A 27,254-nucleotide genomic window follows, 5' to 3' on the forward strand; every position below is an offset into this window, starting at 1 on the left:
CATAAAGCTGTAATGCACCTATAATACTTATTAATGATTATAAGAATATTATAAACATTTACAGTGCCATCACTGAGTGCTTAAAGTGACTGATATCCTTGATCGATTGACAGGTTATGTTTGAATGTTAAATGTGCTGTTTATGTGTGTGTCAGTGTGTTCTCTGCTCTATAATATACTGCATATCTGTTATTACTGCAAGATTAGCTGCGAGAGCTTCCTGCCTTGCAAGGCTAATTAGTTGCCACTTATGTATTCTAGTCATATTTGGATATTGTAGGGCAAACAAGCATTCAAAACAATTGTTCTTACTTGACAAAACAATTGTGTTTACTGTAATCTTTGATGAATTATGAGAAATTAAGAAATGAAAGTTTTGAAAGCACAATAATTAGCCAGGAAATGTTGTCACTTCACAATACAAAAATGAATTTTAAAGTACAGTACTGTCATATTTTATTTATTAATAACATTTTATTTATTAATCATTTATTTATAAGAAAGGATAATATAAAACATCAATAACTATACATGAAGCACTCAGTGATGGCATTTTAAATGTGTATAATGTTTTATAATTGTTAATAAGTATCATAGGTGTTTTATAATTGTGCACTGGTCATCATTCATTTAAAAAGCATTATAAGGGATAGTGACACTTGCGTTATTAAAGCCTTAGGAAGCATTATTAGGGTTTATAAATATACTTACAAACCACTGTTACCAAGTTACAAAGAGTTTTAAGCATATTTCTTATGTCTAATGAATACAGGCTTTATAGAAAGCATTACCATGAATACATTTGTGTTGCTAAACTTGGGCCTGTCACGGTCATGAAAGTTTATCTGACGATTAATTGCCATGTAAATAACTATATTGTACGCAACTATTAATGTGGCCAAATTGGCTGATCAGCTGTCTTCCTAGCTGTCAATACTTAATGCCTTCCAAACAATGACAGAAATAGCTCAAATAAACAAACGCTACTCATTACTGCCCTCTAAAGGAAATTAGAGCCTTAAGAAGCATTATTAGGGTTTATAAATATGCTTACAAACCACTGTTACCAAGTTACAAAGAGTTTCATGCACACTTTTATGGCTTATGAATACAAGCTTTTGTTGTTTTCATAACACCCATGATGTGTCTTAATAAAAGTGTTTTCTGATTTCTTTTATTCCATGCTTCTGTTATCATCAACAATAACTACAACCACCAAAGGCTGAATAAACAGAATATTGGAGCTTAATTATTTTTACCCATGGTAGCACCTGTGACCTAGGCCTACCTCTGTCATTTGCCCAAATCAGCACAGAAAGCCTGGATTGAAAGGTTATCACCCAGATGTTCACAACAGCATTACAGCACTGCACAGACTCAGTAACATTAACAACACGTGGTCATGTCTGTTTGCTGGTTTTGCTATTCGAGTAGCACAAGGTGGATTGCAATTTGACTACTATTACTGAGAGATCTTGTTTCAGCCAATTACTCCAAAATTACTACTGTTACTGTCATCCCTACTTTTCTACCCTTAACTACCCTTAACAATTTACCTCCTCTGTGAGGGTGGGGCGTTGTCCGCAGCTCGGACAGTGAGGGCGTAAGAGCGTCCCACGGTCAGGTTGACACCTGGCACTACGGTGATCAGTCCTGTGCTGTTATTGATGGCGAAGTGTCCCTGAGCCCCCGCCAGGATGCTGTAGCTTATCAACCCGTTGGGACCCTCATCAGCATCCACCGCTGTCAGCTGAAAGCAAAACGTCACCTTTATTTTTGGCAGGGCTTACCCTGGCCAAGTGACCTTCAGCTCAGCCGCTTTTCCTTATACATGACATGTTGTTGCAGAACGATTAGGGAGAGAATATATTAACATTCTTACTGGTGTGATTACTTCAGAAATCCAGACAATAATATTTCAGACATTAGCACGTAACACATTGACAAATTATTATCTGAAGATAATAGAGTCACTAAGCTTTTCAGTTATTATATCATCAGTCAACAACCTAAGTATAGTGCCAGGCCATATAGTGCAACTACTTAAAACTAGATGTGAAATTGCAGGCAGTTCAAGCATTATTTGTGCATTTGAGAGTATTTTAAATCATAATGTGCTGTGATTTAAGATATATGGTACTAGTCACCTGATGTATGTGTTCCATAACTTTAAAGAACACTTAGTCATAATTAAACCACAAACATAGAATTAATGTTGAAAAACACATGTTCAATCTTTTCTTGTATTATTGTTATTCCTAGGAAACTAATAATGGCAAAGGAGCATTCCTAAACCCTAACACTTATTAAGCATGCAAAGATTTATGAATGTGTGACGCTGTTTTAGCCTGCTAACACTAGCTTCTAGAGCAAAAGAGGGCAGTAAAATGGAGCAAGAGCAGCTTAGCTAACAGCTATTCTATCTCTTAGATTTGAGTTCTTATACTCTAAATTTGCACTGAATCTTCAGTGAGCTGGAATCAAACCTGTTCTGTGGTGTGTAAAGCTGTAGTATGCTAAGATACTGCTTCCTGGTATTAAAACATATCTACACACCATATTTAACAGTTTATTAGATACATATGGTATATAAATTTGCAACCATTGTAATTTTAAATTCCATACATCATGATCACCACATCATAATCCTCTTATTAGCATATTATTATATGGGACCATGATAGGGTCATTTGTGAACTTCAATTGTGCTATAGTAACACAGTTGTCACAAATATCAATCTATGTAGTCATAATCGGTTACTCAAGAACAGTTCAAAAAAGTTTTTAAATACATTTCGGATCTAAATTTTATACTTAAATGTCTAAATTGTTTTTCTTTTTACTAAGACCGTAAAGTTGATGCCTAGGTTTGAATTTTTTTCCTAAACAAAAGTTTCATTGTTTTTTTTTAATCACCCCATCAAGTAGTTTTTAGTAGCCAACAAGGTTTCAGTATATGTTCATGCTTCATAGCAGATGGCTTTTCATTGAAGATGCTCGAATGAACGCAAAGCTACATCAAGGCAAACTGGAGCAACTCTGAAGAACGTGGCCACTTTGTTATGTATATCTACCTTGTTTCTACATTCATTGTCCATTTTATCAGCTCCACTTACCATGTCGATGCACTCTGTAGTTCAGTTACAAATTACATTCAATCTGTCTCTGTTTTATTAGTACCCTTTTACCCCATTCATCAATGGTCAGAAGAACCAAAACAGGACGACCACTGAGAAGGTATTATTTGGGTGGTGGATCATTGGTCTTGGCTATATAACAAATCAGTGGTCTGCATCCACTATTCATCCACTGCTGTCCTTAATGGAGAAGGAAGTTAGCTTTTTTAAAATGCAAAGAGGATTTTAGCTTGTAACCCATCAGCAACTTTGATTACTAGGCCAGTGACTTCTTCTAAAGCACAGTCTGGTTTAACAGAACGGAAATATTTTTATTTTGCAAGAGATCTTTTTTTGTGTTCTCCACACATCCAACTGTCATCTACACGTCTAACTGGGGGGGCTTTTCAGTCACACTAACTTATGCTACATCCATGGGCTAACAAAAGACTTCTTGTCCCTCAGACAATCCCAGCAAGAACACCATCACCTCCTCCTTTGAGCTCCAATAACATGAGTTGTTAGATCATATCTGGTCCCACAAGACTAATTTATTGTCCTATTTATTAGATACACCAACTTTGTTGGTCCACCTTATATATCTAAAGTTACAAGCCATGTAATAAAGTGGTTAGTGAGTGTATAAGTCACATTAAAACAAGTAAGTCAGAATGGGGTCAATATGACCCAATTTTTTGTTGCGACTCTAAAATACCTAGACTTGTTAGATCATGGGACATAACAACGCCAAAACTGCATTGGTGGTTGCACAGTCTATTCGGGTGGAACGTTTTCAAAATTGTCATATCTAGTAATACCTGCTCAGTGGTGGTCTTGGGGGTGTCCTATACACTGATGAATGGAGTAAAGGGGGGCTAACAAATTGAGAGAAATTTTCAGAGAAAAAAATAAATGGACTACAGTCTGTAATTGTAGAACTACAAAGTGCACCTATATGGTAAGTGGAGCTGATAAAATGGACATACAATGTAGATACAAGGAAAGTGGCAAGTGAGTATTTAAGATTGTTCTGATTTAACCTTTTCTGTTATTTCAAAGCTCTGATGTCTTATTCGAAAATGTGGAAAATTGAAAACACTTCATGAGTAGATCAGTCCAAACTTTGTACTGTACTGTATTTTAGCCTCAAGCACTTCTGCTACATTTAATAATGTTCTTATCCCACTAGCTCTCAGGACAAGAAAACAGATGTGAAATTCTAAAATACTAATGAACTTTTTCTTCCGACTAGACACCGATGACAGCAGGCTGTGTCATTTGAGGCAGAGACTGGTCCTGACCTTTTGTGTCAATCATTCACTTCAGCATGTGAGACTGACTTGCACTGCTAGTGCCTGGACTACTAAGCAGGTTATTAGGCCGAGGGCTAGAGCACCACACAAGCTGAGAGAAAGTCCAGCTAAGGACGAGACTGAATGGAGAGATGCTGCAATTATTCCAGCTATAAGCCCTTCATAAACAAGGTTGCTAATTCTATTACTCTGCCAGAGAGGACTGTTTGCTAAAACAGTGAGTGGCTTATCGATTACCCGTAATACTGTTTCCCCAGGCTGCATGTCTGTGTAAACATTGACGCTGTAGGAGACGTTGGGGAAGGTGGGCGTGTTGTCGTTGGCATCGATCACCGTGATATTAACGGTCACCGGGGAGCTCTCCTGAATCCCGTCTGAGGCGATCATCTGTGGGATGAAGCAGAAAGATGTGATGATGAAAGGCTTGAATACAGCACTAAGGCCATGATGCAGAGTAGAGGGCATTAACAATTCTCTGATGTATGTGTTTCACTGATGTAAGCATGTTAGCAGTTCTCAATGTAGGAAAAGAAAAACAGACAACAGCTACATATCTTTAATGCAGCAAGTGTTTACATCATGCAGGCTGTGTAGATGCTTGTTATTTTTCAGAACCTGAGCATCTGAACACTCACAGCACGGAACGAGTGCTCAATCCACAGACGTCTGGGGCTATTACTGTTGTTTTGCTGTACATTATTTTTAAACTAATTATGATGATGTAATCACATGATTATGAGTATTGTACAAAAATCAATTTAATTTCCAGTCAAAAGAGCCATTAAGTAAAAGTAATTCTGAGGGGATTAGATATAAAATAACCTACTTGCATAAAGAAGGGGAAAGTCATAGAAAAAATAAGTGAAAAAAATGCATTTCAAAAAATAATTAAAAGATAAAGACTAATTGGGAGAACCATGCAAGTCTACCAGGTAGTCTACCAAAACTGCCTCCATCATACAAACAGTAGTTTCATCCGTGGAAGACAGGAGAAAATCAAGTTCCTCTCTTAAAAAATCCACAGATGGTTCTGTTCATCCTGTGTAACTGTCAAGAAACAGCTGCGAGAAAAGGAAATAGACAAAAAAGAAGAAAAAATGCAGACAAAGAAGTTGCTGGTGTTCTCAAGACAATGGACTGGCCACCCAAGAGTCCACCCTTCAAAATCACTGAATTTTTTTGGCATTACTCGGATCGTGAGAGACAGGAAATCCAGTTTTCTGAGACTGAACTTTGTAGATGTGGGAAAAAAAATTTCCTGCAGATTTCTTTGAAAAACTGAAAGCAGCATAAAATACTTCATAAAATACTGGAACTTGTGAAAAAGGCAACCATGAGCACATTAAATACCATAAAATGTACATATTACATATATATTATTAAATAAAGACATTACATTCAGTCATTGAAGCGTTGTTTTTTTTTCCCTGACACTGAAAGATGAATAACTTGTACTTGATTTATATTCCGTATGAGGTTCTGAGAGGTCTCTGAGAGGTTTAAGTCTGCGTTTCCAAGTGTTTTCTCTTTTTTTTTCCTGAAAATGAACAAACTTCAATTTCATTTTGCAGCATGATATGTGGTATGGTATTGCTGAAAAAATAAAATGTTATTAAAAAAAAGGAACAATAAGTATTTTCGGCTGCTTATTGCTTACCTTTACTATGTTAGTCTATTTCTCGTAGCTTGAACCAAGTTCAAAATTCTTGTGAGGGTGTGACGAGTTCAATAGAGGGACCCCCTGCTGTTTCGCTAGGCTGTCAAGCAGGCTAATCTAAGGATCAGAGAGGGGCCAGAATGGAGCTGGAAGGAGAGCATGCTCAGCCTGTCATCTTCCACATGCAGCACAATGGCTTATGTGAATTAACGCAGATGTTGCAGAATGTGAGTCAAGTACAGCAACATCACAAGGCAGACCTGGTGAGAAGAAAGAAGGAACCTCCGCGGCGAGCAGAACATGAAAGATTCTCCAGGTTCAAAGCTGTCGCCATGGAACGCTCCCATGGAGAAGAACCGACAGAGCAGGAAGAATCAGACAAAAGCCAACAGGTCAGCACAGCATCAGCAAGTAATGTGGAAATTAGTCACCCTCTTAGTGTTCTTTGTGCCATTACATCACACCTCTGCAGGTCTTTCTGCCTCAGACAAGGAGCACAGTTAAAAACAACTATTGCTTCACCGTTATATTGATGTTCTGGTGCACAATCCAACAACCAATAAACATTATTTTTGGTAAACCTAATAACAATAGTAATTAGCATGTGTCTGACACATAGGCTTGGCATACGATGCTACCTCAGCATTTGCTTTAATGACCCAACACTTCAGAATGTTAAGTCTGAAAAAAAAAAACATCTGTTGCCACCTTATGTTAATGTTCTGGTGCACAATTGAACTACTTATCCAATTCTTTTTTATGAGAAATCTTCATAAACTATGGTGATTTTTAAGGTAAATAAAGCAGTTAGCATCTCCTATGCTAATCTGTCTTCAAATATTGCTCGCTTTTTTAGGGGTTAGGTGTACAGTGTTAAAGTGAATACCGGCATGTTGTTCTCTTATGATTTGAATTTTTCTGTAAAAAGGATACTGTGATAAGCCGAAAAACAGTGACTACAACTGCATACACTGCCCTAATAATAACAACAGCAATTATTAATGTTATTATTGCAGCATTGTTTTGTTATTCTTATTACTATTGTCACCATTGTAAATATAAATTTTATAAGATATCGCAAAATCATATTGTGACCTTTAAAATAGTAGAAAATACCATAATATAAATGTGTTCACATCGCCCACCTCTAACAAAGCAACTGTTGCCACAATTGGCTAAGTGCAGGCTAGTAGTGGGTAGTGCCAAAAACGTATATCCCAGTATAACTAAAATTTATGACATGACGGTTTCACTATATATCATGTTTTAATGTATTTATAGTAATGTATTCAAATAAAGCCGTTTTAGATACTTAAGTAACCTATTTTTGTAGGTGAACAGAGGTCTATTATTCTAGAATGTCCTTTCTTTTTTAATGAGGACCATATTTAAGTAAAATATTTTATTGTGCAAAACAAAACAGATCTGAACAATATAGATGACCCGTACACCTAGGCATGCAGTGGCATACAATGGTGGTAAATGTGTATTTATATGTATTTATGTGTATTCATATGTATTTATATTTATTTGTTTGTGTATCAACTCCCTTGTCAACAAATCAATATGCCACGTCTGCATCCTTTTTTTTTTTTCTTTGAATGGAGTCGGGAAAGACAAACATTAATTTATTGCCAAACGGTGCTATTTTTGGTCAGAGGTGTCGACAAAGTTGATTACTCCCAATCAATTGTACAAAAAAAAAGTCAATGAATTGTACTCAAATGAAAGTACTCTCTTGCTCTGTAATATCCATATAATAAGCAACATCATTGCAATACACTACAGAAAGCACAGAGAGCTATGTATTGTTTTCTGTTATGTAGATTAAACTTTACAAATTCAAAGATTATAGAAATAATCATTAGTCATTACTATTAGCCTCACTGTGCCACAAGTAACTTGCTGTGCAGTCATTTGTATGTAAGACGACAGACTGGGTGTACAGCAACATCACAAGGCGGACCTGAAGCTCCTGAGCTCCCTGGGCTGAGGGCAGGTAGGCTCAGGCGCCGTATGAATCAGCATGTGGCGAGAGTGCCGTGAATGCTAACATGCACTATCGGGTCCCCTGAGCCACCCTTTCCGCTCATGCTTCCAAATCTGCATGCGTTCCAGCCCCTCCACTGTCTGCCGTCATCAGCCTCACTGAATACGGGAAACGGCTCTCAACAGCAAGGAAACGTTCACATGGTAATGTGAATGGCTAATATAGTATGAACAGAGCAGCAGGAGGCTCCAAAACTCTGACCAGGCATTAGAGGTGATAAGCTGGTGTAAAGAGGTCATATATGTCTAAACAAACAAAAAAAAAAGTAAAGCAGAGAAACAGCAAACTATCACCAGGGAGTCCAGCTAGACTGCAAGCAGCCCGCTGACTTTTCAATTTGAAGGTGGTCAGGCAAGGTCTCAAAAAATCAGTGTGCATGGAGACAACGATCTACCTCTTAATGATGATAAGATGAAAGAGACGATTGTTGACTTCAGAAGGACTTGCAGTGATCACTCTCCACTGCACGTTAATTATTCAACTGTGGAGACAGTCAAAAGTTCCTTGGTGTGTATATCACCTATGACCTCACCTGGACATTCAACACCACCTGGATAGCCAAGAAAGCCCAGCAGCAACTTCACTTCCTGCGAAGGATGAAAAGAGCAAACCTGCCCCCCTTCCATCCTTACGACCTTTTACAGGAGGTCAATTCAGAACACCCTGACCAGCTGTCTCACCAGTATGGAAACTATGCCATCTTGAACTGTAGGACCCTACAGGAATGTGAGATCTTTACCCCCCACTGACACCCCCTAGCGCAAGCGCTGCATCAGCAAGGCAGCATTGTGGATAACCCCTTCCCAGTTCTCTCACAGACTCTTCACCCTCCAGCCATCTGGCAGAAGGAGCATCCGTTCCACCAACTCTGGACTGCAACAGCTTTTTCCCTGAGGCAGTCAGACTACTAAACACAGTGATGCCCCCCAACATCCACCTGGACTAATCTACAACCCTTCCAACATCCATCATAGGCTGATCACACACCCCTTTACCACCACTGTACATCTGCACTTTAAATTCTTTACTTTTTTTTTTTTATGAGACCTCAGTCTTTCTGCACAGTTTATGGTTGACAATGTTTGCACTATTACCTTCATCACTCACCTGCTGCTTTGATGGCAATCCATGTGTATATTTGCATGTGTGTATATACATAGACATGATGCTCATTTGTATATAGTGTTTTGTTGTCCTGTCTAGCATTTACTGTCAGGTGTATTTATTGTTCTGTATATTTATTGTCTGGTGTATTTATTGTACATTCTGCAATCGTTTCACTTTGTCATGTATCTGCACTCTGTGTACTCCTGTGTTGTGTGCCTGAAGGACGATGTTTCATTCCAATGTATACAAGTTATATTGAGGAATGACAATAAAGACCACTTGACTTGACTAGATTTGGCCTGAAATGAGATCCACTGAGTTCCACTTAAGCCTTGATAAGATGGCAGCAGTGATCCCTCTGATACAAAACAAAAAAACAACTTTATAAAGTAGACATAACACTTGCCAGAAAGGTTAATTGCATTTAATATAAGGCTTCACGCTTCAGAAAATTGTGAAGCACTGTATAATCAAATTCAAATGCTAGTTTCTATTTTATATTATAATATCATTCATTTGGGTCAGACAAGAGAAAACATTAAGAGAAAGCTCTTAAGTATTGATGGAGATTTTCCTGCTGCATTTCAAGCTGATTAAACGGTAACAGTGATTCCTCTCATACACACCAGACAAATCAATCTCAAAGTAACCATATAATGTTGGTCAAAAAGTTTTATTGAATATTATATGTGTAAGGCCTCTGAACTCTAAATATTACAGTAAAATTGAGTTAACATTTTAGCTTGTAGTATACTATATTTTCTGTCTATGCACCTATTGTCTTTGTGTTTTTGTCTTTGCACTTTTTTTTTAATCTATTTTTGTATCACTGCACCAGAGAAGTATAGACAGTGTTTCGCTGTATTGGTACAATGACAATAAAGCTGAATTAAATTGAATTGAATATACAGAAGTAGAGTACATAAATCCTAATTGAGTGAAAGTAAAGTTATCCTTGGTAAAACATTACTCAAGTAAAAGTAGAAGTGTTCTTTTCATATTTTTATTTGAGTTAAAGTGCGGAAGTACTAAAAAGAACTTAAGTACCAAAAGTAAGTGAAAGTGCAGACTTTCAGCTTTAAGAGTACCTACATCCAAATTGGGTGGATGGTGTAGAAATTACAACCATTTTTATACATAGCCCTCAACCTCCTGCCTCCATTTTATGGACTCAAAAGTAATGGGACAAAGTAACAATTATTTGCCAAATTGCAGGCACTGCCTGCCTGAAGTCTGGAACTCACAGACATCACCAGACACTGGGTTTTTGCCCTTGTGATGCTCTGCCAGGCCTTTACTAGAGGACCACCATCAGGTGATTGACTTGGTCATTGCAGAACATTCTACTTGTTTGGCTTAAAATAATTTGGGTTGCATTTGCAGCATGCTTCAGGGTCATTGTCCATCTGCACTGTGAAACGCCATCCAACAAGCTTTGAAGCATTTAACTGAATCTCTGCAGATAACAAAGCCCTATACACTTCAGAATTCATCCTGCTGCTGATGTCAGCAGTCACATCATAAAGAAATATAAGGGAAACAGTTCCATTGGCAGCCTTACATGCCTACGCTATAACACTACCTCCACAGTGGTTGACAGATGAGGTGGTTTATTTTGGATTAGGGATGCGTCAGTATAATTTTTTTGAGACTGAGTACAAGTATATGTTTTTTTAGTTCTCGCCAATACAGAGTCCGGTATCCTACTGAGTAACCTACTTAGAATTAAGTAGCTGTCAGTGTAAATGAGTGCAATGTACTCTAACTGTTACACCATTAAAATCTAGTTAATTTAAATGACATGCATTAGCTAGCTATGCTACATTAGTTACCTTGGATTGAGTAGTGCTGCAGTGGACAAAAGTGGGATTATTCCATGTCAGAAAAGCACTTCAGAACATTTTCATAGTTTTGATCCTCCTCTGCCTCTTTTAACACCAGTCTCTATGGCACAGCAACAGCAAGAATCACATCTGAGGCTAATGTGTCATGTTGCTGGACTCGTCTGTTTGGCTGGTTGAGCTGGAGTTGAATGCCTTCTAAAGTCAGACATACACTGTAATTTTAGAAATCTTGTTCTTTGGTGACTCACACTGTACGTTTGCATAGCCCACCATGTATGGACAAAGCCTATGATTTATATATTTACACTGTACGAAAATGCTCAGTCCATGCTACATGAAATGCAGCCAGACAGAAAGCTCTGTCTACTGACAATTTTAAATAACTGTTATTTCAAAATAAAATGCTGCCCGCTGAGTACTGAGCAAACACACTGAAAAACTGACACTTTGCTAACACTGTTATAAAGACAATTTAAAAAATCACCATATTAACGTTTATACCTCACAATTCTGTTAAGTCAAACAAAGTGATGTTGCATGTATGGATTTTCATTCCGCAAATGTTGACTTCTCCCCTCCATTTTGCTAGTCTACGTGTCTCCACCAGTATTTAGGAAGCGTTTCTGATTGTGCTTGCGTGTGCTTAAAATCTCACAGTGAATTCCTGGCGGGAATATGCCAAGGAGGAATGTTTAAAGTGACCAGTGATTTTGCATTTGAGTTTGAGCAGACCCTCATTCCCTGCCAGCTTGAGTCATTTGTTCATTAGCACAGCAGACTACGCTAGGCTTACATCACACAGTATCAGCTGGTATAGGATGTTGGTGTTGGTGCCTTTTTACCAGGAGGTCTGGTACAAGTAAATGAACATCGTATCAGATTGAGATCCAGTACCAGTATTGGTATCAATGCATCCCTACTTTGGATAATAAGCAGTTCATTTCCCTCTCCATATTACAAGTTGATTTTTCTTCACCAGGGAAGGAATTTGGTCATTCTGTTTTCTCTGCAAGTCTACACTTTGAACACATTATTAATTGTTTAATTTCAATTCCGATATGCTGTGGTAGATAAAAAGCTAAAATAACAATAACTTAGTTGATTTCCAAATACTTATGGGCCTGTCTGTATATTTCTTACTGTCCACCACTATTTATATATATTTTGTATATTTCAATATCATTCTTTGCGCTCAGGCTTGAGAAAGTACATAGTTGCCATTTCTGTTGGTTTAAAACTGCAGATTTTCAAAGCTGGCTAGTGACAGCACGGCCTGTAAAAGGTGCTACACAAATCAAATCAGAATTGGAAAACTGCTGGGAGAGCTGAAGCTGCAATACTCCACAGTGAGGGGCAATCAATCCCGAGCCATGACATCATCTTCTAGGGATCGGAGCGGAGCGTTGCCAATCAAAGGCACAAAGTTTTGGTGTGTCGAACCTAAGCACTCTGCCACCGCTAGAACTCACACGTCTCAGCTCTAGCGTGCAGCTCAGCTAGAGTCACTCCTATCTGTCTCTCGGCTAAAAAAAGAATCCCGGGACGTGCGTCTTCACTCAGGGTCGACTGCGTCATTAGCATAACCGTGGTTTTCGCTGGGATTCAGTCCACGTACGTGGCAGCATGAGGAGAATGGAGCTTGGAGCTTAATAACTAACTGCTTTCATGATTAAAGTTCTCCAGGTAAAGGTGCTTGTACAGGAGACTGCGGGAACAGTTAATGAGGGAGGCGACTGTATCGTATTATGTCTAGGATGCGCTATTTATCTCCTTCCACAATTTAATTTTTCAATGAATGCTCTTACACTGATTGCTTTCTCTCATGCCCACGATCGATCCCCAAACTCTAGCTTCCCACTTTTAACTTTAACATATTGTACATAAAAACCCAGCAGAACCCTGAAAACATTCCTGCTCAGACAGACAGTCGGACAAATGAGTGTGCCAAAAAACATTTAGATTTCGAACATGTGTTGCTTGCCAAAGGATAAACCAAGGGGATGAAATTGTACGTCCTTTGTATGAGTCACAATAGGGTATTATTCTTGGACAGAATGAAAAAACACTATTGTTCTCCTCCAGTCATAAAATGTAGCACTGTGCAGTAATGCACTCTGTGATTATGATGTATAACAGAGACAAAAATAACTATCAGTGAACCGCAGACTGATGATTCAGAAAAAATACAATGTCTATACTGGTCTGGGAAAAAGTCAAGAAAATGGTTTAAAACTATTTATCAGGGCAGTAGGTGTGTTTTACACACTACATAACCTCTGATCTTATTACATACAAATAAACTTTAATACAGTAAAAAGAAACAAGAATCCTTGTTGTCAAAGACATAATTAGTAAGTTGTGAGCTGGTTACAGGAATACAGGTATGGCTTCTCTTCTCCACTATATTCCAGCCATTACAAGGATTTATTAAAGGAATACTCCAGTGATTTTCAACCTAATTTAGCATTTTGCAACCCAGTTTTTTCAGTCTAGTCGGCTTGCTTCAGCTCCTGTCCAGTGGGTACAACTGTGTGCCAATTGTTGTCTTGAATCAACCCATTTTTTAAGCTTTCATTAAGTGCATGGAACACTGTATATAAATCATCGTCTGTGGTAACAAACTGTATGCTACAGATGCAACAGATGAAAATTAGGTCATAAAACATTAGAGCATTCCTTTAAATTTCACCACCAACACCTTCATAGAGTACACTACATAAACCAACTTTTGGATTTTGACTACAAATTCTGGGCTGCCTCAAGGACACAAGTTATTACATTACAGTTTTTCTCATTTGTAAATACACTATGCCACAATGATAAATATATTGAATTTATAATTTGACTATTAGAGCTAGACCTTTAATTTGCCAAACATGGTCAAAAAACAAAACAAAAAAAACCCCACAACTCTATAATGTTCATTTATGCTAGCACCTCTAAGAGATTTTCCAATAGTACATCTGCATTAAGCTAATGCTGGTGCACATAAACACAGTATCTGTAAGCTAACGATGGTGTATATGTATCTACTCATGTCCATGTCTTAACCTGTTTTGTTTCCGATCAAAACATTACAGACATGTATTTTAGTTCCCAGAACTTGATGATATCAGCCCCTACAGAAATTTGATTGCTCATCATGGGTGCCCCCCTAATAAAGCTGGTAGTTGATTTGTTATTAGGTTGTCATTCTAGGATAAGACTGGGTGTTGTGGGTTGCTTTAATTTAGGGATCACAAGAAAGTGGTTGTATAATAGCAATTCATTTTGATTCTGCATAAGATTAGCTTTGTCCTCTTTCTGCAGGCCCCAGAATGGCCTACTCGCCAGGGGCCTGGAAACTGACTATTTTGAATTAATATGATCAAATTAAGCTGCTAGTGAGCAATGAAGAATGAACGAGGAGGGGTGACAGCTCCCTGATGTAAAAACAATTCACACATCTCCTCAAAACAAGATAAAAACAGACAGCACAACAGCAGCTACAAACAATCTTGTACAACTGCTTCAATAAAAACTAAAAACACTTTTAAATAATAAATGCTGATGTGCTTGCTCACTTTCCATCAAGACATATTCCACCAATTTTACTGAAGACAGAATACATAGCGCAAAAACTAAGGGACCTCCTGCTGCCCTAAAAAGGAGTTAAACTGTACCAGAAGCCTGCAAAAGAGAACCACAGTAGTGGCATGATGCGCATGACAAGGGGGAAAAAACAGACTCATGAAAGACTTCACTCACTGTAACCAAACTAAACCCTATGACAGTAACCTTCTTAAGTGTTATTTATTACATATTGCTTGAAGTGACAGGTTATTTAAAAATGGTATGTACTTTAAATTACCATTTGGTATGTTTTCCATTAATGCTATACAGACAGCTTTATATTTGCTTTATATTTTTTTAAAAAGTACAAATTTAGGGAAATCTGTGCTATTTATTTGTACTTAATTTAATATTAGCCTTTCTTCCAAGCAGATAAACACTTACTGCCCAGAAAAACAACTTTACATACAAATATAATATAAATATGAATATTTCTCAGACACCCTTAGACTTCAGCACAGTACTCAGTGAAACTGGGCTCAAAATAACCTTCAGTAGAAATAGAGTGTTGCAAAGATAATGCAGCATATATGTGAAAGAGGAAGCAGCAGCACTGTTGGATTTAAGCGGGTTTATAGAGGAGAGGTGGCAAGCGTCTCTTACCGTGAAGGTATAACTCTGCTGCTCTTCACGGTCCACAGGCTTCAAGAGTGTCAAGTAGCGTGCCAGCCCACTGGGTGTCACCGCAAAGATGCTGTCGTAGTTGTCCAGGGAGATTCGTACCATTGGATCTTTGCTCTGCAAGGGGTATCAATTATATTCCAATGTCAATGTAAGGGGTCCATGCAATTCAGTGGGTATAAAAAAAATAAAAAAAAAACAAAACACCAAGAGCAAACCACTGCAAATGCAGAGGAAATCAGCCCGTTTAGTTCATCCATGAATTTTGAGGACAACTCAACTAATTCCTAGGATGAAGGCAGGAGAAAAAGAGGGGGAAAAGCAAGCCAAATCCACAGTTTACAACTTACCTCTTCCTTTTTTAATGCACAGCAATCAAATACTATTATTTATTTTAGCAGATATTTCTGAGAAGGAAAATAACATGATTTTCCAAAACTAGAGTTCAAAAAATGATTAAAAGGTGAGGAGAAAACAAAACACCTAACAACCATGCAAGACCATGCAGACCACCAAAACTGCCGCCATCAGATAATCAAAACAAAATCAAGCTCCACTCTTGCTAAATATCTGAAACTTAACACTATGGGTCTGTCAAAAAGCTGTTACAGAGAAAAATGTAGGAGTCAAAAAGCTGCTGGTGTTCTCAGAAAAATGGACTGGCCACCTCGGTAACCAGGCCTCATCACTGACTGCTCGGGATTACTTCTTAAGATCATAAACTTTGGAGGAACGAAAAAAATATCCCAGTAGATTTCTTTGGAAAATGGTAAGCAAGTCTCTCGAAAAGAATGGAAGCTGTAATAACAGCAAAAGGTGACAGAATAAATATGGAAAAAGATATTATGTTTAGTTGTGTGATCTTTCTGCTTTTTTTTCCTGATGCTAAAAACTTCTTAACTAACTGCCTGTTTGAGTGGATGTCAAAAAATGAAAGGTGGTCTCTGTTATTTGAATAGTACCCCATACACCGTCTCAACTGTAGAAGTCAAAGAATAATAAGCCTGCAGTTCAAAATGTTAAAAGCTCAATGGAGCACTGTAAAATGAACCACAGAGATATGAAAAACTGTTCAGCACACAAGACATACAGTAGGAATCTATAGGTGTATGCCTTGCTGTGCGGCCTGATCAACATTCCTCGCTGACCTGGATGCCCATGGCAGTCACACAAATGCCCGTAAGCATTTTTCAACGCTTATGGCAACTTCCATTATGTGAGCTGCTCCTGTTTTCTCTGCTCTGTTAGTTAATGCTTCTGTGACCCTGGTTGTTAATGGGCTCGATCCAAGCATAAACACGGCTGTAAAGAAAGTTGAGAGGAAAATGATCTGGATGACTGTGGTTTATTCACGTGATGGTAGATACATATGATTAACCTTACATGTGTTTTCTTTCTTGTGCATGGAGACCTACACAGACAGGGTCCCTGGTGACTTTCTCGTCGTCAGCCTGAGTGCACCCTGCTAAGCCCTCACTCAAAGTTTAAACACACAGACGCTCATGCACACGCACATTGCCTGAACACTAATTAGAGTGAGGAACTGTGCTATACCAGCAGCCTCGTGCTGAAAATGGCAAAAAAAAAAATCTGAAGGAAAGCGCAGGGGATTCCTTTATTAACGGTTTCAGCCATAACACTTTTGCTAACATTCTCCCCTCCCTTATGTGGTCTTTCTTTTTCAGCTGCGAGTTGTCCTAAAGATTCACCAAAAATTCTAAACGAGACACTTCAAAGACACTGTGGGCAGGCTCTGAGCGTAAACACAAATCAATAAAACACGGCACAAGACGGTAACCATGCAGAGCATTAAACAAATTAAATGGTAGAAGAAAGGACAGCACAGCAGAAAAGACAGAAAAAGAGGAAGGCCAGATGAGGACTTCACACCTCTAGTCAAGGGTCTAGCAACACTTTCGCTAATACCTACAGGCACTTGGTTAAGTGTGAGCTACGGGAAGAAGACAGGCCATTAGGGTGTGAGCTGAGGACAGTTTCCAGTCTCTTAAAAAAGTTCTGGGATTATGTGCAAAGAGCATGTGAGATTTTAAGCACTTCGTCTTGGTGATCTGTAAAGCCAGCGTGATGAACAACATCGAACATTCTGGAAAGTAAAGAACACTTCAAGTTTCCAAGCACAAATATTTAACTGTTTTTCCCTTCATGGCAGGATCTTTCAGATGGATTGTTGACTTTACCACACCTTCTTTGCATCAGAAGAAAATCTAAATTTCTTCAAACAGAGAGAACTGAACAGAGAATTGTGCCTTTTTCTCCCCACTTCAAGTTCAAAATTGATGTGTCTCATCTGTTCAGAGTCTGTGGTCAAAAGTGGAAATGTTAAACATGAATATGCTTTGATAAAACATTTATTAATGCATATTTGATGCCTCTTATTGCGTTTCATTAATTGCCTGGATTAAACAGTAAATGGTTAAGCATTTAACTGAATGTTTTTGTCTGGACATTTGTATACAAGAAATTTGATGTAACTGGACCTTTCACATGTTTTGTTTAAATACCCCTCTGCTATGCTATTTAAATATAATCAGTAGTGGTGTTGAAGTTCACAGTTTAATAACATGCTAACACAATTTTTTTAACTAATTTTTCTAGTTTGAACCTTCAAACAATCTGCGACTGTAGCCCTTTTGCTTAAGCACAGCTTTAAAATGGCAAGTTCCATTAATGATCTTGATAAATGTTATCCCAGCCAATGTGGTGCTGAATTTACTTTTTCAGTCTAATATCAGTAATATCAGTAACATTAGCATTAGCATCTTCAGCAGACTGCACTGGACAGTGCTCTCTGGAGAATTGTGGATAAGTCAACAAGCAGCAAACTAACAGAAGCATCTGCAAAGCTACTGTTCCCTCAAAACAAGACATTATGTAGCAGCATGAGAGGGCTACAATCGTGGTGGCCAAAACAGCTGGTGATGGAAATTGGATTGCTGTCATCCTACTTTCATGTCTATTTCATATAAACCCTATGCTCATATAATAAAAATAATGCTATTGGATTACTGAAAGAAAATATAACTCAATGACTTGTAAACGGTCTGTTCCAAGTATCTCATTGACATCAGCACAAAAAAGAGATATTTAATCATTTTCTACAGGTAAGCAGGTGAAAAGGTAACATGTGATGCAATCTTGATTGTGTATGTCAGGAGCTTTCATGAACAAACAATTCTCAATACACAATTGCGTTGTTCATCACATTATCTAAAGATTCAGAGAATCTGGAGAAATCCCTATGTGTAAAGGGCAAGGCTAAAACCTACTATTGAATGCCCATGACCTTCCATCCTTCAGGTGGTACTGCATGAAAACCGACAAGCTTCTGTAATGAACAGAACTGTATGGACTTACTTGCATAGAATACTTCATAAAACACTTGTCAGTGAATACAGTTTGGCGCTGCATCTACAAACGCATCCACACATGCAGGCTGTCTATTTTTATTTACGTTTTTCCCACTTCCCCACTTTTTTGGAATTGGGTATGTACATCCCGATTAAGCTTTTTTGGTCTGCTCATATAACTATAACAAAATGCACTGCTTTTAAAAAAGGAAGAATTTTACATTCTCACGATTAACTACATAAAATAAAGTGATAAATTGCAATTAATTATTTTAAATATTTGATAGCACTAGTTATTATATAATTATAGATTTAATTATGCAATGGTCTAAGCATTGGCTCTATCATTAAGAGATTGTGAGCACAGCCATCTCTGGAATCGAAGAGAGCATAGTTGGCCGCACTTTCTCTGGGTGGGAGGCACGGCCCTTCCTCTCACCATTACACCTCCTCCAAGTGTGCTGAGCTGTCCAGTGACATAGTAGTTTGAAAAGATGGCGCTTTATGTATCTTGGAGGAAGCACATGCTAGCCTTCCCCCACCCAGCTTGGTGGCATCGTGTGATGGGGGATACCTAGTTAGCGGCAGGGAATTAGCCATGAATAAATTTGGGGAAAGATTGTGTTAAAAAAATTCCAATTACATTCAATTTATATTCTGCATCAATAGGGTAAAGTCACTTCAAATATTTAAAAACTTGGCAAAAATGGGAAGTATGGATTGGACAGTAAAACATTTCTTCACAACAAAAACTTCTTATTAAACTGAAACATCTCTTTTACTTACAAACACAAATTTGGTGTCAACTGGACACTGAATGGAATATTCACTATTAAGTTACACCACACTTTATTGTTACCAGAGAATTATGCAGTTTTCTGATGATAACGATATGTGATTGAACCTCACCTCCTCCACGTCATTATCCAGAGCGATGATGGTCAGAGGGGAGGAGAGATTGCTGCTACTGGAGATAGTGGTGCCCACTGAAGCAGACTCAATGATGAAGCCGTGGTAGGCAGGTGCCTGGAAGTATGGCGCCTGGTCATTCTCATCCAGCACCTCGATGTGGAGGTTAGCAAAGGCTGGGAGGGGGTGGCCATTGTCCTGCTCAGCCTGCAATTGGAGATAACAGTCAGTAAAAAGATCCTTGAGGAGGGAGCTCCCCCCAGACAGATATGCAAGCAATTTGGCAAAATCAATAAAAAACAAATTATGGAACTCGAAACTTTTAGATTTGCCATTACAAGGTAACACGTTTTATGTAACACCTTTATGTTACGTGAGCACCTGATGCTTTAGCATTAGTTAAAAAACACTGCTAAGTTGACCTAGTTAGTTATAGTAGCATTAACCAGTAGTTGATTGCAATGTGCCAATAAGTCAGCCACAATGGAGAAATTTGATTTGCCACTGAAACCTTTTCTTGGAATAAAATGAAAATCGCTAGGATGTAGTACATAGCAACTACATAGCAATGTAGTAATGCAGGTTATGTTTATGAAAATGCCAGGCAAATACGTGTTGCACAACACTACAAACATGTGAAAACGATCCAAGATATATATTATAAGCTTTTGAAAATAATATCAATTAATGACAAAAACAGCATTTCGCTTGATGAAGATGAGGCTGAGGTTGCACCTGCTGAAACCACGCAAGAATGTTGCATTGACTGTAATGATCCTCCACTCAAAGAAATGAAGGCTGCACTCTATTAAAACAAGTCATTCCCTATTCTGCTGCCTCCTTCATTGGTATAAATCCAAGGACACGCAGCCCATAAATGGCCTTTATGAAAACGCAATGGAGCTGCGTACTACTGATCTTCACAAAGACTGCTCCAACAATCTTCTTTGTAAAGATTCCTGCCAATGGATGGACAACAAAGGTGGGCATGTGCAATAATTAAGCATCTCTTGCCATCCACTGCCGGGTTTGAATCACACTGGTTTTATCCATAGCTTTCATCAGTGCAGACCACAAAAAAAGCTTAAGAGGGATCCTAATTAGACAAGGCTTCTGATGCTAATTAGAGATCGCTACTATGTCCTACAACTGCGGTCAACAATAAGATGGTGTTGGAGAGATTTTGGTGCCAGATGAAAAGCACAAACTGCAGCAATTAGGACTAGCATTGTAATGAGAGTGACATATGCTGCAGTATGTAATTATGGCTAAAGATACCCTAAAGAGATAATTGAGGTGGTCTCTCAGTGGCGGGTTCTAAGAGACAGTGGAGCCGTGTGTAAATTAAGCAAACTACCAAAACAAGGCCAAAACACTGAACCCTTGCTAATGACAGTGAAAGTTTGTTTTTCCATCTAAATCACACTAAATGTTTTCTTTCCTGACAGAAGCTGTCAACTTATTTTGTTAACCTGTTTATGGTTTTGGCAATAGGCTCCTGCATGAATGTACTTTTTATGGCCAAATTAAGAATAATACTGGTCATTTCAATTGAGAGTTTTTTGCACACATTTCCACAATTGGAAACGATGTTTGGCTGGCCTATATTGGAAGATGCTGATGTTAAGTGATCCCTCGAAGCAATTAATATTACAGCAGATATAGAGCTTTAACTGGGCTTTCCATACTGTCCTGTTCTCATGCTGTATGCTGCTGACAGCATTTAGCCCCCACTTGTTTAATTCTAAATCTCTTTATTCACACAGAACTTGTGACATATAACATATTGAACATATAACCAAAAAATGCTTTTGGTCATGAGCTTAGGACCCGTGGACCTTGGTGCCATATCCGGTGTGGGACTCTAGCATGCCAGACTAAAAACTGATTTAAAGAAAATTAGGGAGAATGAATAAAGAGCAACATTTTACTGTAGGGCAGCGTTTGTTTAAAGCTGTATGCCCTTTCATAAGCCATTTATAAGAATGTAATATAAACATAAACCTACATAAATACTTATAAACACCTATTCAAATGGGTACCATTTGTCATAAAGGATGCATTTGCCAACTTTAAGGACAAGTTGACATAACATCAATGTCAGGTGAGAGATTTTTTTTACTGACACTGTGTCACTGGCCCTGAGGTAAAGTAAGTTTCATTTTACCATTTGTAAGATTTAAGCAATGGTCAAATGGTCATTTGACCATTTCGTGAGATGTCACCTGACATAGGTGTTTTATTAATTTGACAGCAAAGTTAACAAAAACAGCCTTTATGACAATTGATGCCTATTACAAGAAGCCTTTATACATTTAGATAGATTTGGGTCAGTTGTCATGACATGCTTGCATAGGTGTCATGTAGCCTTATGAACACTGCCCTAAAGTAAAGTGTGACCAAATAAAGAAGAAAAACTAAAGCACTCACATAAGCACTTGCATGGATTCTATCACATACTATCACCTATTTTATTTATTAGATATTACCAAGTGCAATCTACAACAACCTAATTTCTCACAAAAAAATAAATAAATCACAGAGAGAGTATGATATGGATAAGATTTCCTGAAACTCTGACATATGACACAGAAACTGAATATTCAGGATATAATGATATTCAGTACTACTTATAAATACAGGCATGCAAAAAGTTTAGGCACCCCTGGTCAAAATTGTTGTTACTGTGAATAACTAAGCGAGATGACTCAACTCCCAAAAGGCATGCAGTTAGTGATGACACATTTCTTTAACATTTGAAGGAAGATATTTTTTTATTTCCATCTTTTACAGTTTCAACATGACAAAAAAAGAAAAGGGCCCAAAGCAAGTTTGGGCACCCTGCGTGGTAATAATAAGAATCACCACTTGTAAACACTTTTTGAGTCTTTAAATTTTTGTTTGGGGGATTTTCACCCATTCTTTCTTGCAAAAGCTCTTTTGAGACCTATCCACATATTTTCAATGTTCAGGTCGGGGGACTGTGAGGGCCATGGCAAAACCTTGAGGTAGTCCATTGTGGATTTTGCGGTGTGTTTAGGATCACTATCCTGTGGTAGAAGCCATCCTCTTTTCATCTTCAGTCTTTTCAGTCTGCTAAATAATCCTATGAGCAGTTCTCTCTGAAAGTTTTCTTGGTGTTCCAGACCTCAACTTGACCTCCACCGTTCCTCCACTGTTAACTGCCATTTTATTTAAATTACAAACTGAGAAAACGGCTACCTGAAACTGCTTTGCTATCTTTTTGTCTTCTCCTGCTTTGTGGGCATCAATTATTTTATTTTTCAGAATACTAGGATGCTGACTGTTGAGACAATGTTTGAGGAGTCAGAGTATTTACAAAGCTTTAAATTTTGAAACTTAGCCTTTTATAAAGATGACTGTGAACAAGCTGTAGCTCTAACAATTAAGTCCTTGGTGAAAGTTATCTGAGAGCTCAAATCTCTAGGGGTGCCCAAACTTTTGCATAGTGCTCCTTTCCTTTTTCCACTCTAAAATTGTGTAAAATACATACTAATTCATCTTTAACCTTATGCCTTTTGGAGATCAGCTCATCTTCTAGTCACTTAACTATTCACAGCACCAGAAATTTTGACCAGGGTTGCCACAGAGTCGTGCTACAGCATGTCAAGTGATCAGAATATATTTTACGGGACTGCATCATGACACTAGCACCCCTCTCCTGTAGTAGGTTTCAGCCAGAGTTGAGCAGAAAATGCAGCATTTCATGTAAAGATGTTCCTGTGCCAGGCTCCACTGATGACTCAGCAGCGATGCTTTTGAGCTCCTGACAGGCCATTTCCCCATTAGAGCTGACAGCGCTTGACAGAAGTGTAAATATGAGCGGCAACATCTATTCTGATAAAACACTTCACTCACAGATGGGGAATATCAAGTATATTGCATCCGCTGGATTACCTTGTGGTTTAGCCAAAGCCTAACAAGCACACATGAGAAAAATATGAATCAGAAAATGCTGGGAGTAATTAGTGCAATGTTGCTATCATGAAGTGGGCATTAGGCCACAACATACTCAACGTAAGTACATGAACGCGAATCACAACGTCCGGCCAACACATTGCAAACGCACAGTCCATCAGTAAAAACTCATTGTGTGTTTTTCTCAAGGAGGCAATAGAGGACAAAGCAGAACAGGATCTACTGTAATTCCAACAGCCACAACAGCTAAACATGCGAACAGTGGAGGAATGTGAGCTGCTTTACTTGTTCTATTGGAATGAAGAGGTGATAATGTATCATATTATTTTTAAGAAGCTATTTTTGCAAGGTACACGCTTGCTTCAGAGAGCTTGACCAGGCTTGCCTCTCACTATAGGGCCCATGGCTATAATGCTCAGAATGCAGCTTGCGCTGGTGTTGCACTATAAATTGCACTATAAACTGCATTGTAAGACCATGTTTGTATAGCTTGACGCGCCTGCGTTTGCATCTTTGTGTAAAGTATGTCTCTGGTCCTAGTGTTCAGGTTAAAAATTAAGGTATTTCCAAAGTTAGCCTTACCAAAAGGTTATTCTGTCCTGAAAATGAATATAAAAAAATGATTAAAATGCCAAAGATTCCTAAAAATTACACATGGTGTTAATCATGGAAAACAAACAAAAAAAACATACAAGAGAAATAAATGTTCACTTGGTTGCTTGAGAATATTTACTATGCTAAGAGGTTGCAAATTATTTTTAAATAATTCCATACAAAACCAACATAAATGGGAAAATAAATACTCTTCTGTTGAATACATGAACATTATAGACATACACTACTTTACATTTATTTCTTTATAAGTAATACGCCATAGGTGCAACAATGCATCATGACATGAAAAGGCAATATCGCAATGCAAAACGGTGACAATGTGCATCATGGAGATGTGACAAGGCATTGTGGAGAATGGACAACCTGTTTTTTATGCAATCTATGTTATGTACTTTATTGGTCCTACAAGGGAAATTTGTCATTTTGCTGCCTAACTATGCCCAATCTGAGAGCAGCACAGCGTCGCCAGCAGAGCAGCGCCACCTGGGGCAGTGGAGGATTAAGTGCCTCGCCCAAGGGCACAACAAGGTATACCTAGTCAGTCGTGGGATTTGAACCCGCAACCTTCTGGTAGCCTAGTGGTCTAATGCAATTGTTTTGACACTAAAGGGTAACACTTTACATGAAGCCTGCTACTTAACATTGACAGAACCAGCATATGACATCTGCCCTGACATAAACATGACACAGCAGATGCTGTCATATGCGGGTTCTGTCAATGTCCAATATGCCTATTAGACTAATGCTATTTGAACCAGCCAATAATTCAAATGACAGCTTGGCTTAAGTTGATGGACTGTGGAGAGCTTGGACTATGGGGGTAACATGGACATAATGGAGAATGAAGGGTTAATAATGAGACTCAGGCTCCTATTTGAGTGGTGGAGGCATGACTGATGGGTTGACATGAAGTTGGCACACAAGGACCGAGCTCATTTCACTGGTGCAGAAAACTGACAGAGCAGGGCTGAATGGAAAAGAAGGACAAGAAGGAAAAGAAGTGATCTCACACTGCTTTGCACAGATAAAAGCATGTCAGCGTGTATATGACTGGCTGATAAAAGTACATATGATATGTCTGTATTTTAAACACAGATTACTCTAGCAGGGGCCGATTCAAAGGCTTCCATGGGCCTTTTCATGGTTAGTGAATTTGACTGCAGCTGATTTTTGGTGAAGGGAAAGCCAAACATTGACTGGCTGCACACGAAAGAATGCATGAAAGAAGTAAATCCCACTGGCAGTAAATCTCTTCTCATTTGCTGGAAGAAATGACTGGTATGCCAGGCAATACCGCTGCTTGGAAACTGAGTCTAGCTAGCCAGCTAATCTAGCCAGACTGGGATGGGTATGTGTAGTTACAATCAATCATGTTCATTACACTCAGGGCCAGATGTACTAAGCCATTTGTGCCAGCTCTCAAAAACAACCAGGACGAATTCTGCCCAAAAAAGCAGGCATGTTTTGCATGCACACGAACAAAAAGATCTTATTTTTGTGATCACAGAGCAACAAAACAATGGCGCTATGGTGGCCGTGGTAGATATGAAGAGTTCATTTGCAGGTAATATCAATAAAACTGCAGTTGAGTTGTTTTGATTAAGTAAAATAACTCAATAAAGTACAGGTAAGCCATGTAATGGATACACGTTTTTGCAATATTATAATATTATAAAAAAGTGCAATATTTAACATTCCTTGATGTAAAAAAGAAGGTAAGTGCTGAAAACTGCAACAAAAACAGTCTGTTAATGTGCAATATAAAACATCTATAAGATCATTCCTCTGAAAATGCTAAGGCTGAATCTCAAATGCCTCACTGCTCCCATAATTGATTTATGAAATTTTGGCTTTTACACCCAAATATTGCACTTTATGCCCAGTATGGAATTGCGCACACATGGCTGAATTTGTTGGACGTACTGTGCCCTGTTTAGATGCAGTAGCCATTATTTTGAGACCTACATACTTTTGCTCTTTGTAGGAAGAAGGGAGCCAGTTTGTGGCAGTGTTGTGTCACCTGACCCCAATATTGTGTGCTGATTCACTGAATGGATTCATCAGGTTCTGCTTGAGAACAGCATTGGCGCTTGATTATTTCTGCTGTAAAATGTGAAGTTGCAATGCCTTGACATTGGACAATAACAGCTTTTGCGAAAAAAAAAAACATATTTAGGGTTCAGAATGCGCTGTGTGTTAGAATAACTCATGACAGTCAGTTGATTTTGTGTCTTGCAAATAAACTCTTCATATATTTTTGTATTTTTTAATAAGGCTGTATTCCACAAAAATCTGCATATGAACTGTGAAAAATTCACCTGTAAAAAGTTTTTGCAAATCGATGGGATGGATGGATGGCAGGTTCCACCACTGCTTCTGGCTTTCCTTACTGGATAGCTGGATTTTATGTAGCTTACCACTTTTGTAAACCAGAGGAACATACAATATAAATACAAAAGAAATTTTAAAATGCAATTGAATTTCTTTGTAAAAAAATTTGGGGCACCAAAATTTTAGCCACCAATTTTTTTGGCCTAAATGGTCAAAAACGGCACTTTCAGTTTTTGGCTGAGGAGGAAAAAAAAGACTAAATAGAAAACTAGAAAAGAAAAAAAAAGATTAAAAAGGTCTACAACAAAGTGTCAAAATCTAAAACTTAAAAAAAGAATGAAAATGACATTTAGATGCTGTTTGTCTCCACTGCTTTCCTAAATAAATTCTTCAGCCAAATTCTTCAGTTTGGTATCAGTAGGCTAAAGTTGTCGAGTAATCAAAGATTTCATGAAAATCTTTTTCTGTCATTTATGTGTATATAAATGTAATTATTTCATAATGACTTTGACCGTGGCCAGAGATAGAAAACATTCTGACAAGAAAAAAGTGTGGGCGTCTCTGGTCAAATGACACTTTGTTTATTTCCACATCTTCTATAGAGAACAAACTTCTGCAACAAAGTCTCAGAATTCCAGAGTTCTCTTATACTTACATCTCCTCTTAAAGTCCATGGCACTAGCAGATCGTTCACAAAAGACACAGCATAACTAATTCTTTTCATAAGCTATTTACTTTAAACTGTCATCATTTGTATGATGCGAATCAAGTA

At 38.2% G+C, this 27,254-nt stretch overlaps 1 protein-coding gene across 1 annotated transcript in view; it reads right to left on the bottom strand.

Moving 5' to 3' along the window:
* pcdh15b (protocadherin-related 15b) overlaps positions 1-27,254 on the bottom strand; it is a 302,478-nt gene that overhangs the window by 159,152 nt on the left and 116,072 nt on the right. The window contains exons 12-15 of the mRNA XM_036572205.1: positions 19,598-19,804; positions 15,303-15,437; positions 4,667-4,816; positions 1,557-1,750 (exon numbers count right to left, since the gene is read on the bottom strand). Of these exons, the coding sequence (XP_036428098.1) occupies positions 1,557-1,750; positions 4,667-4,816; positions 15,303-15,437; positions 19,598-19,804 (686 nt within the window). The remainder of the gene's footprint in view (positions 1-1,556; positions 1,751-4,666; positions 4,817-15,302; positions 15,438-19,597; positions 19,805-27,254) is intronic.

This window comes from Colossoma macropomum, unplaced genomic scaffold (genome assembly GCF_904425465.1).
Source record: "Colossoma macropomum unplaced genomic scaffold, Colossoma_macropomum, whole genome shotgun sequence".
Classification (NCBI taxonomy): Eukaryota; Metazoa; Chordata; class Actinopteri; order Characiformes; family Serrasalmidae; genus Colossoma; species Colossoma macropomum.